Source organism: Vicia villosa, linkage group LG5 (genome assembly GCF_029867415.1).
Source record: "Vicia villosa cultivar HV-30 ecotype Madison, WI linkage group LG5, Vvil1.0, whole genome shotgun sequence".
Lineage (NCBI taxonomy): Eukaryota > Viridiplantae > Streptophyta > Magnoliopsida > Fabales > Fabaceae > Vicia > Vicia villosa.
The window spans coordinates 146,081,591-146,094,059 of NC_081184.1; the positions used below are offsets into that span (position 1 = coordinate 146,081,591).

General features: G+C 34.1%; 2 protein-coding genes and 1 non-coding gene across 3 annotated transcripts; 2 read left to right on the plus strand and 1 right to left on the minus strand.

Moving 5' to 3' along the window:
* The first annotated feature begins 4,373 nt into the window (after window positions 1-4,373).
* Window positions 4,374-6,749, plus strand: LOC131603022 (uncharacterized). The gene is made up of 7 exons (XM_058875263.1): window positions 4,374-4,743; window positions 4,901-5,073; window positions 5,398-5,491; window positions 5,676-5,786; window positions 5,890-6,065; window positions 6,164-6,228; window positions 6,401-6,749. The coding sequence occupies exons 1-7, from the start codon at window positions 4,486-4,488 to the stop codon at window positions 6,505-6,507; spliced, it is 984 nt and encodes a 327-aa protein (XP_058731246.1). The 5' UTR covers window positions 4,374-4,485; the 3' UTR covers window positions 6,508-6,749.
* A 152-nt stretch (window positions 6,750-6,901) lies between these two features.
* TRNAG-UCC (transfer RNA glycine (anticodon UCC)) lies at window positions 6,902-6,973 on the plus strand. The gene has a single exon. It is a non-coding gene; the product is annotated as a tRNA-Gly (tRNA).
* Window positions 6,974-7,098: 125 nt separating this feature from the next.
* On the minus strand, window positions 7,099-10,396 carry LOC131603021 (UDP-D-xylose:L-fucose alpha-1,3-D-xylosyltransferase MGP4-like). Its single transcript, XM_058875262.1, has 4 exons — window positions 9,705-10,396; window positions 9,252-9,413; window positions 7,748-7,963; window positions 7,099-7,651 (listed from the first exon to the last, which is right to left on the minus strand). Exons 1-4 carry the CDS (start codon window positions 10,185-10,187, stop codon window positions 7,442-7,444), a joined length of 1,071 nt encoding a protein of 356 aa, XP_058731245.1. The 5' UTR covers window positions 10,188-10,396; the 3' UTR covers window positions 7,099-7,441.
* Window positions 10,397-12,469: the final 2,073 nt, after the last annotated feature.

A 12,469-nucleotide genomic window follows, 5' to 3' on the forward strand; every position in this document is an offset into this window, starting at 1 on the left:
TCAACATAAAAATGAAGAATGATCTTCGTTCACACCAGCTCGCTTCAAATGCAAAAAGAACAGTCATATAAAGCTAATTTGCCCTCAAAAGCACAAGAGAGCTGGAAATTTTAAAATACCTCGTAGAAACAAAGATGACATAAATAGCATGGGATGATAATGACATATGTAATACGCTAGTTTTAGTAAATTATTTTATTTTACTTATTCCAATTTATTATAATTTTTATGTATTTTATTAATTATTATGTGGTGATAGTTAAATTAATTTGGGAAATAGGGGTGTGTGACATTGAGAGGAGAGTGTAGAAATAAACTAAAAGTTGGTAGATTTTATATAGAATTATTCAATAATTAAAATAATAAATGTTTATTTTGATTTATTTAATTAAAATGAGAAATAGATGACTTGGACCAAATGTGAGGATTACAGAAAATTATGAGGAGGAAGGAGTAAGAAATATGTAACTTGGATTAAGTGTGTAATTTTGAAAATATTTACCTTAAATATAAACTTCGAAAGTAAATCTAAAATTGAGAGAATTGTTGTCAGTACGTGAAAAACTTGGTTTAGAGAGCAAACAGGTAAAAACTAAGAGTACAAGGTTGAAGGGAGAATTCAACCACACCAATTCTAACTAAATCGAAAATAGTTCAAAATTCGATTAAAAAATTAAATCGTTGAACTAGGTTCATGAACCAAATGAGCTGAATATAAGTTAATAATTTTATTAAAAAATCAACATCGTATAAATTCCAATCTAATAATTTTTATTTAAAAAATATTAATTTAGAATGTCAAATATATATAAAAAATAGACTTTAAAAATTACGTGAAACAAGCGAGAGTTGAAACTAACGAGATAAACATAACGAGTTGAACCCAGTTGTTTGTCAACTTCTAACGAGTCGAGTTTGAGACAAAAAAGTTCGTGATGAACTCGAACTCGACCAATTCTTAACGAGTCGAATTTGAGCTGAATTTTTTTTTGTGATGAATTTGAACTCGAACTTGAACTCGACCAATTCTTAACGAGTCAAACTGAGTTAAGGCGAGTTCGACTCCAAACGACTCATTTCCAGCCCTACCTCCAATAATATTTATGTGAATCTATCATGATTTGTTGTTATTATGTGTCAATATGAAGTTTGATGATTGATTGTGATCATAATTCTATTTTCATGGATGAATGTGTGTTAATTGATCCGTGTAATAACCTGTTTTATTCTGTTTGATTGTTCTTCCATGAATGTGTTCTCGAAGCTTTTAAAAATAAACATAAAAGAAAATGTTAATTAGTGTATATTATGTGGTAATAGTGGATTAACTGGTGTATAAAGTTTGATTTTTGAAATAAGTTCTTTTGGTATGTTAAGGTGTGTTTGGATTTGGTTTAAAAGTTGTTAAAACATAAAATTCGGGAACTGATACTGCATGTAATCAATTAGACTTCCCATGTAATTGATTGGTTCCTTTAAAAATAGCAAATATTTGGACAGAAAGCTTAGTGCAATCAATTGGCCCAAGGGGTGAAATCGACTAGTTCACCCTTAAAACGTGAAAAATCAGTAATAGGAAGTAAGGTGTAACCGATTATTTCCCAGAGCGTAATCTATTGGTTCACTTGTTGTTTTGACCATAACTTGAGCTATGTGACTCCAAATGAGGCACAATTTGAAGTGTCAGAAAGCTAATAGGAAGATATATCCTATTGTGATAGTTTAAGAGTTTAAATATGTATATATGATAAATGGAGATGAAATTGCATGAATATGTGCGACGCATTGTCATGTTATTATAAAGGTGAAATAATCATGAATCAATTGTGTTGTTCTATATTGCTGAGTCTGAATCCTAATGATTAGGCTACTTTGTGCCTGTGTTTGGTGTTGTAGTTTAATCTGAATATGAATGTCGATTTTTTTATTCATTGTATGGAAGCATATGTTGATGTCTTGTGGATAATTATGTGAATATGCATAATTTTTATTTTTGTGGAGGTAGTTTTGAAGGGGGAACTACGTGTTGAATGAAGGTTATGTTTCGAATGGGGAACATAAGCATGTTCCTTCGTCATTAGCCGTGATTCTTGTTCTTCCTACATAAGGTATTATTCCTCTTCTATCTTCTTGTTAGATAGTTCCTGATTATCTCTTTTGTTGTATCTTGTTGAATATTCTCCTTTTTTAGATTCGTTTTCACGACCTTAATAGGAATAAAGTACAAGAAGTATGAAGCTATGTTAAAAACTTCATCTACCTTCTACTTCTTCTTCATATCTTCACAAACAATATGAACTTCATACTCTGTTACAGTTCCACGACTTCATGTATATCCATTGATTATATAAGTTGTTAGTGTTTTTTTTGCATGTATTTGCTGTTGAAAATTAAGTTTGCGGTTTCACATCTTGACAACTTTCAGTGTGTTTGTAGGACTCATAACAAGAATAATACATTGTTAAGTCACAAGAAAAGAAAATGAATAAACAACAACAACAACAAACTTCATCTAGTTTGAGAAACTATGAGAAGAAATATAAAAATTATGAAGTTGTTGTGTAAACTTCTTACTCCTTATATTTCTTTTTCATAGCTTCACAACCTAGATGAACCTCATAATAGATTCATGTTCCACGTACGATAGGTTCTAGTACCTACGTGTATATATCACAATGCTTTATAGGGATAACCAATGTGATATGTGGCGCGTGCCCTGCCTTACAATAATAGTTTTCAGACTATGCTGGAAACAACGAACTTACAACGACACCTTACTCATCAACGGTATGGCACGTGTGATGGTACCCATTTTTCAACTGTTGTGTAATGGATTTTCTATAATAGTGTATATGCCATACATTATTTGTCTCGTCGTTGTGAAAGATGCGTGTTACGAATCTAGAAGGTGGGTTAGAGGTCTAATATTTTCTTTGTGGTTTAGTGCTCTGATTCTATAACATCAGAAATGAGGCATTTTTATTATGTTTGAAGTTGATTGCTCTATTTCGTTGAATGTGTAATATTGTTTATGTTGAACTGATTTGAAATGCTATGAGTTGATTTTTACAACTCCATTTAAATCATTTTATGAAAGTTAACTATTTATAAGTCCAAGTTGAAGTTGTTATGTTTTATTACTGAATTTAATATGATTTCGCTACAATGATGCCCTAAGTGAAGATGAACATGCTATGACATGGGTTCAATGTTGTTTATATTTCCACTACATGTTTTTTAAATTTCTATGTTTTGTTGAATGATTATCATTGGTGACACCTTGAATTGTCAAGTAATCATTTGTATATAAGTTTCGGGTTTTAGGGTTTTACACACAACATATTTATCGAAAACCTTAAGGCATTAGGTATTTGGATCTTCTGATTTATAAAGTGTTAATCCTTCACTCTTACAAGCAATATAAAACTTCTAACTCTGATTTGTATCATAATAATCTAACCCTCAAGTGTGAGTTCATACACATATATGATTCCCCTCAAGTGAGAGCTCTTTCAACCATATTACCACGTCACATGCACTTCAACAAGACATATCGCCTACTTAAATGCTCCACCTCAAGCAAAAGCTCTTTCATCCCCATCCTTACCACGTCACAAAAACTTCAACAAGCCACGTCGTCCACTTTTATGTTTCGCATCAAGTGAAAGCTCTTCTTCATTGTTGAAGTCACATGCACTTGAAAAAAACACGTCGCCCACTTATATGCTCCTCTTAAAGCAAAATCTCTTTTATCAATATACATTTTTATCGTTATTGACACTCTTACCACATCACAGACTCTTCAACAGAACACAATACCTAACCATCATTTTGTTAAGTAGAATTTTGATACAAGAAGTCAATCAGTTAGTTGAACCATTGACTTTGATATCACTAATGAGTCATGAGGGAGCATCCACATTGAATCAAGATTAACGAGACAAGTGAGAGACACACAAAATATTAATCCAAAATTTTAAAACATTTTATATTGGTGCCATCTCATTTATTAAGACTTCAACCTTCACTTTTTCAAACAATATTTCAATTCTCTATATTATTCTATTTTAGTATAGTTATACATTTTGATTCTCTATATGGTTTATTCTATTCTATGGTGATTATGCATTTTTTATTCTCCAAAATTTGTTTAAACTACAATAAAAAGAAGAAAATGAACACACCATATTATTTAAAATGACAATTGTAATATTTTGTGCAATAAAAATTTGATTAACGAATAATGGATTATAAATTATGTAAAATAGATAAGAAGCAATGAAATTTGAGTTTAATTGATTTGAATCGAAACACAAAATCAATTTACTAATTAATTTGAATTGAATATCTAGCCGCTATCCAATTTCCTTATTGCTATGCTTCTTACTCTTACACCCCTCTCCCAACGGCAAGCACCAGCTTATATCATTCCCAGTTTCCCACTCCAAAAGGTCAGACCAAACTGAATCTTCCACTTCCTCTACAATGGCAACAACTACAAATGTTGTTCTCAACCCTCCCAATTTGGGGTTCCTCACTCCTAGGCCTCTCCATCTCACACTACCGAATTTGAAAACCAGAGTAAAGTTGCAATCTTTATCCATGTCTAGACCAACCCATTTGAAGGTTTCGCAGAATTCACTCACACCCACTCAAGAATCACGTTCTTCCTCACTACAAGACGACTTGCTCATTGTGGGTCCCGGTGTTCTTGGTCGCTTAGTAGCTCACAAATGGCAACAGGTCCTCTCTTATTTTCTTGTAACACTCTCAATTATATATGTGGAATGTTGTGATTTTGATTGTGAGTTTTGTTTTTCTTTTTGTAATTTGTTTATGATTTTCTGGCAATTACATTATTATAAGTGGTTATTCTACATGTGTGCGTTGTTGTATGTAGGAAATTCCGGGTTGTCAAGTTTATGGACAGACAATGACTGTTGATCATCACAATGAGTTGATTCAAATGGGGATTAATCCATCTTTGAAATGGACTGAAGCTACTCAGAAATTTCCAAATGTCTTATATTGTGCTCCTCCATCCCGGACCACAGACTATGCTGATAATGTTAGGTAAAAAATCTTGGTATTGATTCCATTATTTTGTACTATTTAGTAGTATCGTCATCACCGAAGTTCCAACCACGGTTGTTTTTGTGAGTTTCTACTTCTAGTACTTATTAGCCGATGTTTATAAGTGGAGCACGAGGAACTAATGAATTACCACATAACTTGTTCTGCTTTTGATTTGTTGACACCAATATTTAGTAATTTTGAAGGGGTTTGTTGGTCGGATCAACTTGGAAGTTCCAATGCTATTTCATGAGTATGAGTACTAGACTACTAGTAGTTACTAGTTGCCTTCTTATAAGTTGATGTGAATTTTGAACAAATCAGGCTAGCTGCATTAAGCTGGAATGGTGAAGGTTCTTTCGTATTTACGTCAAGCAGTGCTCCATATGACCGCAATGATAACGGACCGTGTGATGAGGTGGGACATACATCCAGACTGTCATATTATTGTTTTTCTTGTGTTTTAAGAGATGATGATATTCCATATTTCCATTCTACATTGATATACACGCTTCTTTTCCAAAGATTAGCATGTTCGCAGATTGTTTTAATTGCTTAACTTGTACAATTGTATACTTCTACTCCTATGGATCTTGTTTTAGGATACTCCATCTGTGCCAATTGGGAGAAGCCCCAGGGTCGACACCCTTCTAAAAGCTGAAAATGTGGTACTGGAGTTTGGCGGGTGTGTTCTAAGATTGGCAGGCCTTTATATATCCTTTATAAGATTCAAATTATTAGAAATGCAAAAAGAAAAATAATCTTAATCTGAGTGATTATTGCTTTTATGTCATGGTAATCCTTGACTAATATCACAAAGCAGAAAGAGGTGCACACAACTATTACTTAGAAAAGGGCGTTGTTGACAGTCGTCCTGATCACATCTTGAATCTTATACATTACGAGGATGCAGCCTCCCTCTTAGTTGCAATCTTGAAGAAAAAATTTCGCAAACAGATTTTCTTGGGTTGTGATAATCATCCTTTGTCTAGGTTGGGCGCTCTCTCTAAGTTGTCAGAATATGTGTTCCTCCCTGAATTTCTAATGTTGATATACCATAAGAATCTTACATTTTTCAAAACTTTTGCAGGCAAGAAATGATGGATCTGGTTAATAGAAGTGGTAAATTCAGTAAAAAGTTTGATAAGTTTAGTGGTAAGTTCATGTTTGTTAGTAAAGCATACATCTCCAACTGATACTATCATTACTCCATTGGAAGTTGAGTTGATTTCTGTGATTATCATGTAGCAATCCAGGTAAACATGATAACCACAGAAGTACGTGTATGATTCTAAGACCATCTTACATTTTATGTTTGCTTTTGCAGTAACTGATGGCCCTCTAGGAAAGAAATTAAACAACACAAGAACTCGTCAGGAAGTCAGTTGGGAGCCTAAGTACCCTAGTTTTGCTGATTTTCTATCGAGGATGTGACAGATTCCTAACTGCATCTTTGCTGTTGGCTATAATAAATGGGGGAAAAAAGAACAGAGAGGTTTTAGAGAATGCTTGCTGCAGACAGAAAGTTTATACACGCCTAAAATCTAAATATTTGTATTTTTATGTTGACTCTACTACATCGAACCGTGTAGTCGTAATAAATTCTTTACATATAACAATTTTTGTGTTTCATTACAAGAACAGTTCAAGTTAAATGTTTACCTTAGGTCTCTTTAGTGAGTGTAGCTACATTGTTAATTCACCTTCATATATTTTATGGATGTAACTTAATGTATTCAACACACCTCAATAAATAGTTAACATGTTTGTGTTGTTGCTTTAAAATTTTAATATATAATATAACCAGGACAAGGGTCATCAACAACATGCGTTTGTAGTTCAACGGTCAGGATAATTGCCTTCCAAGCAATAGACCCGGGTTCGACTCCCGGCAAACGCATTATTATTTTGTCAATTAATTTTTCATGATACCCAACGTAGCTTTTGGTACTTTACCTCCCTGCATTGGCATAACATAGAAATATGCTTCAAGAAGGTATATGCTAAATTGAATGTTTCATACTATAAAAAATTATATTTCATAATACTTGTAAATATTTCATACATATGCTAATTTAATATTTGTAACATAGGAGGTACAGCACTAAGAACCAAATAAAAACTACCCTCATCTTGTTTGTACCCTTAAATAAAATGTATCCATATGTAAGCACCTTTCTTGATCACAAATTCAAAACAGGACACATTTTTCTTCCCTCACCCTGTGTGTTGATACAAGCACTTGAAACATCTTCAGAAAAAATATCAATCAAGCAAGTCAGGCTGAACAGTTTGGCAGAAGGCATGTTCTGAATCCAAATGCTTAGGGACCAAATTAGGCCGAAGATAAACTTGTAACAAGGTAGCGTCATAATCCACCCAGAGGCGACTCTTGTTTATGGTCATCCACCAACCAGAAACCATAGTCACGAAATCGCTTTATCTTTTTCTCAAAACCAACTATATAATTGTTGTGAATTATGACATGCTTTCCTTTAGTTTCCTTGACCCATGTTTTGTTCTTGAAATATAAACCGCCTGTAGGAAATGCTTCTTGAGGAAGCAGGTACAAATCGGCCTGCAATGAGGAAAATCATGATGTCTTTAGGACAATTGAAGCAGAACATTTGCGAACAGAAGTGAACTAGAAGGAAGTGAGAAAACTGCAACATACCTCTTTAGCATTCTTCATTAAAGCCCAGTTAAAAGCAGGTTGATCATTAGATTTCTTGGTTCTAGACCATGGCTCCATCTGAAGTTCCTCTAACCACTTTTTCAAAATTAGCTTTGCTCCATCTGTAGGCCGGAGGAAAATCATGCAACTACATATATAAGGCCGTCCCTTTTTTCCCGGTGGTGGTAAATCGTGAGAATGGTTCAATGGCTTGATCTGCACTCACGAAGAAATAGAAAGAAAAAGAAGGCAACTATATAAGAACAAAAACAGAATCACACTAGAAATGCAATACATATTCAGACAAAGAAAATAAAAAGAATTGGAGCCTGCTTTACTATAACTTGTGGATGTACCTTCGGGTACATTAGCATTGTCTGTGAGTAGATTGAAATGTAATCTTCCTTGGTATCATGTGAAGTGAATACATTTATAATAATTTTTTTTCATGATTGAAAAGAAAATCTAAAAGGATCATGAGAACAAGGAGAACACTAATATCGTTGAACTTCTAAATGTTCACTAAGTACTGTCATGAATTTCAGGATGTTTCCTCTGCATAGTTGTTTCACAGATTCACAAAATGGAGTTTAAGCAAAGGTACAAACTATGGATAATATTTTTTTGAATTAAAACTATTGCCACAACAAGCATCAGCTACCTATCTATTTGCTAGTTATAAGTAACAAAGTTGACGGATAGGAGGATAAAGCAACTAAGCAAGATCAATCATCCTCCCAATTCTTATGTTCATTTTTTTTACCCAAAAAAATTGTAAGATGATAAAACAGATATACTGCATCATGTTATTAAATTATTTTAGCTGGAACACAAATCCCAGTATTAATATTTTGCAAAGGTTTTCAATTTGAGAGAAATGTAAGAATCGCAATATATGACGGACAAATAGAGCAAGTTTTGGGAAGGGCTTAGACTATTTAGTGAAACCTACATAAAATTTATCCAATAATAATGCGTGAAAAATGTGTAGCTAGCATTTCACTTCAAACTGATAGAGCCAATACGAATTCATTAGATACTTGATACTTTATTAGAAGGAATAAGGAAAGTCTCCCCTGAAATAGCTACAAATTACAGACTTACACAATTTTGAAACAGTATTGACAAATTTCCGCCACGGCAGCACATTTTGTGGCATGGTGGATTTTGTGCCAACCGCAACACCATGTTCTATGGCGGACTTTTGGCTGGCAGCCATATTCTTCCATGACCATCTACCATTGATAATACTGCTTTGAAGGTTTTCTCCTTCTATTATTTATATAGATTTTAATATCCTATCTTTTCTAATCGCATCGGCAACTAAGAAACTAACTGCAACTAACTAACCAACTACTAATATGGTTATCAAACAGAATTATATATATTACACACACACTGAAAGCATGGGTGTAGACAACAAGTTTCTAGGATCGACGGAGCTTGAAGTTATAATATAATAACTAAAATGGTGCAGAAAAAGAAACTACATGAGAGTACTTACCGCAGTCATATCATCTGTAAAGTACACATCGTGACTCCCTTGCAGATAAGGAAATGGATCAGCTAACCAAACCATGTCGACGTCATTATACATTACGCTGTATCCAAGCTCCAAAATCTTCAGCAGATGGCTCGGCCTCCTGGCTGTAAAGTTGAAGAAACCCTACACAGTGAAATAAACAAGCATGGATTCTAAAATTCAGCATCACACAAGTGAAAGAAATGGATCCAAAAACTAATAATACCACATAAAAGATAAGCTAAAAAAAAAAAGAAAAACCACCCATGATATCAAAACATGTTACATATCCAAAAAGCATTCAAGATAATAACCAAAACTCAATACACACACCAGATAACTAAATCACATTATGTAGTTACAAGCCTATAATGAAATCATATTCATAGTTATGAAATCAAGAATCAAAAGAATTATTTGCAAAAAGAGACAAACCATAGAACCGAACTTGTGAGAAGCTTCAACATCAAGCACAGGAGGAATAAGAACAGCATGACCCGGCCAAAGTTCATTAACCTTATAAAGCGAATGATAATCCTCAGCAATAACAAGAACCATATCTTGCCGCTTCTGCATAGCAACACTTATCAACCAGTTATTGAGAAAAGGCAAGTAAGGTTGGCTAACAATACAAACAATCACAGTCCCATTTCTAGCCACAAAGGTGAGTGCTTGATCCAATGTATAGTGACCCCATTTGGAAATTTCAGGGTTTGAAGTAAAGAAGAGATTTTGAGGCACTCCTAGCCATGGGGAGAAAACACCCAGCACCACAATGAGGGATAATAGGGGAAGGAGAACTGTGGGAGATAGAATCGAAAGGGGTTTTTTGGTGTTTGTTGAAGATGAAGGTGAAGTGTAGAATTGAGTTGAGAAAGGGTTGTGGAGAGTTCTTTGGTGGAGAAACCCTGATGACATTTTTGAATTTTGGGGAATGAGATCTAGTTGAGATGAAACGAGATGAGATTGGAAGTTTGATGTTGTTGTTAGGGTTTTGAAAATTGGGAATTTAGATCAGGGATGTCGGTGATTTGATTTTCCGGGGACTAGCGTTATCGGAATGGTGCTCCGGTTCAATAGAAATTCATTCTTCCTCAGATTATTATTTTTAACTTATTTATTCTTTTAAATGTAACAAAAAAAGAATTTATAAAATTGTTAAGTGGATGTGATGGACTTGTTAACAATTTTGCAATGATTATATCATTGAAACAACTTTGAATCTTAATATCCACTTTAGTAGGACTCTTTGATATATAACAGAGAAAATACTCCACTTAATCTTTAGATCTACATCCGATTTTAGATTAAGGTTAGTGAAATGGACATTCCTTTTGCTGTCAAATGAGGGTGAATGAACGATATTTATGCTTGACAACTCTGCGATTTTCTAGAAAGCACATCAGAGTATTCAGTTTGGATATCAGATCTGCGAGGGATATTTCTTCGGTGACCCTAAATGAAAGCGGTGGTTTCTGACCATTGAAATACACAAACACAATGTGGAGATATGAAGTCATCTCTCTAAATTTAGTGTTTTGGTAGAGCAAATAAGGGTTGAGACACACCCGATTTATACAAGTACTGGGTAACTTTGGACCGCAATTTTTTTATCACTTATTAGGTAAAAATTCGAAAATTCATGTCCGAATAAGCAAGATGTTTTATTACAAAAAGAATGAGTTTGAAGTCACATATCTGAATAAACCACACATTTAATTATAAAAAGGGTGACTTTGGAGACACATTTTCGAAAACTTCACTGAATTAGAAAAAAATCTAGAATCTTTGTAAACATGCACTGTAAACCAAAAGAAGACCATAAAATTAATATGTATTAAATCGTATCAAAATTAATACATACAAAAAGTGTATCGATTACAATCTAAAATGCATCAAATAATCCAGTACCACAAAAATCTACAATTGGTTGCTTTCGACGCATCCTTATTTGATTCTCTTTCAAGCTTCATCAAGTTCGTGAACTCTATCATCCTCTCCGTAAATTGATCTGACCAAGTTTCCGCCTCAATTGTTGAATGTGTCGTCCACTTGATTGATGTAGCCGAAATTGGACACCTAGGTTTCAAATCAACCTGAACAAAATGTAGACCCTTTGAAAGAAATCTTATGCACATGATGCGTCTGTCACCGTTTTTAGGCGGACCACTACGTAATGAAAAAATGTCTCTAATAACCCATGTCTTGTTAGATCAATACACACTCTTTCATACACACTTGCTATCAAGTGACCCATTTGAGGGAAGCGCGTCCATTTTTAAAACGTCGCCTTACCACTACGACAAGGAACAAGTGCACTTTGAATTCAATCAATTTTTTTAGGACCTTATAACCTCATGTACAATTCCCTATGCATCGTCAACTCTTTCAAAAGTGTGACGCGGACAAGTGGGTGATCCTCCTCTAATTTACCAAACAATCCAGATAAATCCGATAACCACAATTACCATCATCCCCAATATTCCCAATCCGTTCAATGTGCTTGTGCATAAAAAGCGACATTTCATGAATGAATTCAATTTCGGGCATCGGTGGTGGTGGTTTTTTAATTGTTGAAGCAATTTAGCGGCAAGCAACAAAAATTTTGGAAATATTTATCCGGGAAATTATCATCTCCACAGGGATCAGTGCGTGCACTGTCATTCAATGGTTTCCGCGGTTATGAGTTTAGGTTTGAATAGTTAAAGCATAAAAATAGAAAAGTAAATATTAACACAAAAAGAATTCATTCCTCAGATAGAAGCAACTTATCAGACATTTCATATAATTTACTTCTCATAAAATTAAACTTATCGACCAATTATACTCAACCTACAATACTCGTCAGTATCATCCAGCATCACTCAAACCCTAAGTTATTTCTAACATAAAGTAAAGAAAAAACCATAAATCTTCCAGGACAGAAGCCAGCCCAAATTTCATCTTCACGTTCGCCTGACAAATTAAAGATTCGCCCGACGAGTCACATTAGAAGCCACAAATTCACCCAACGAAAGCAGCTTCTCTCAGCGAATGACACCAGTATGCAACTTCTTAATTTCTTCAAGCCACTGACTTTCTTCCTTGCCTTATTTCTTTATTGACAAAAAATGCATCCTTGGAGCTCTATTCCTGAATGCTCTATACATGCTCAAATACCTACAAAATAAATGGAAAACTATTAATCGGTACATAAAGGA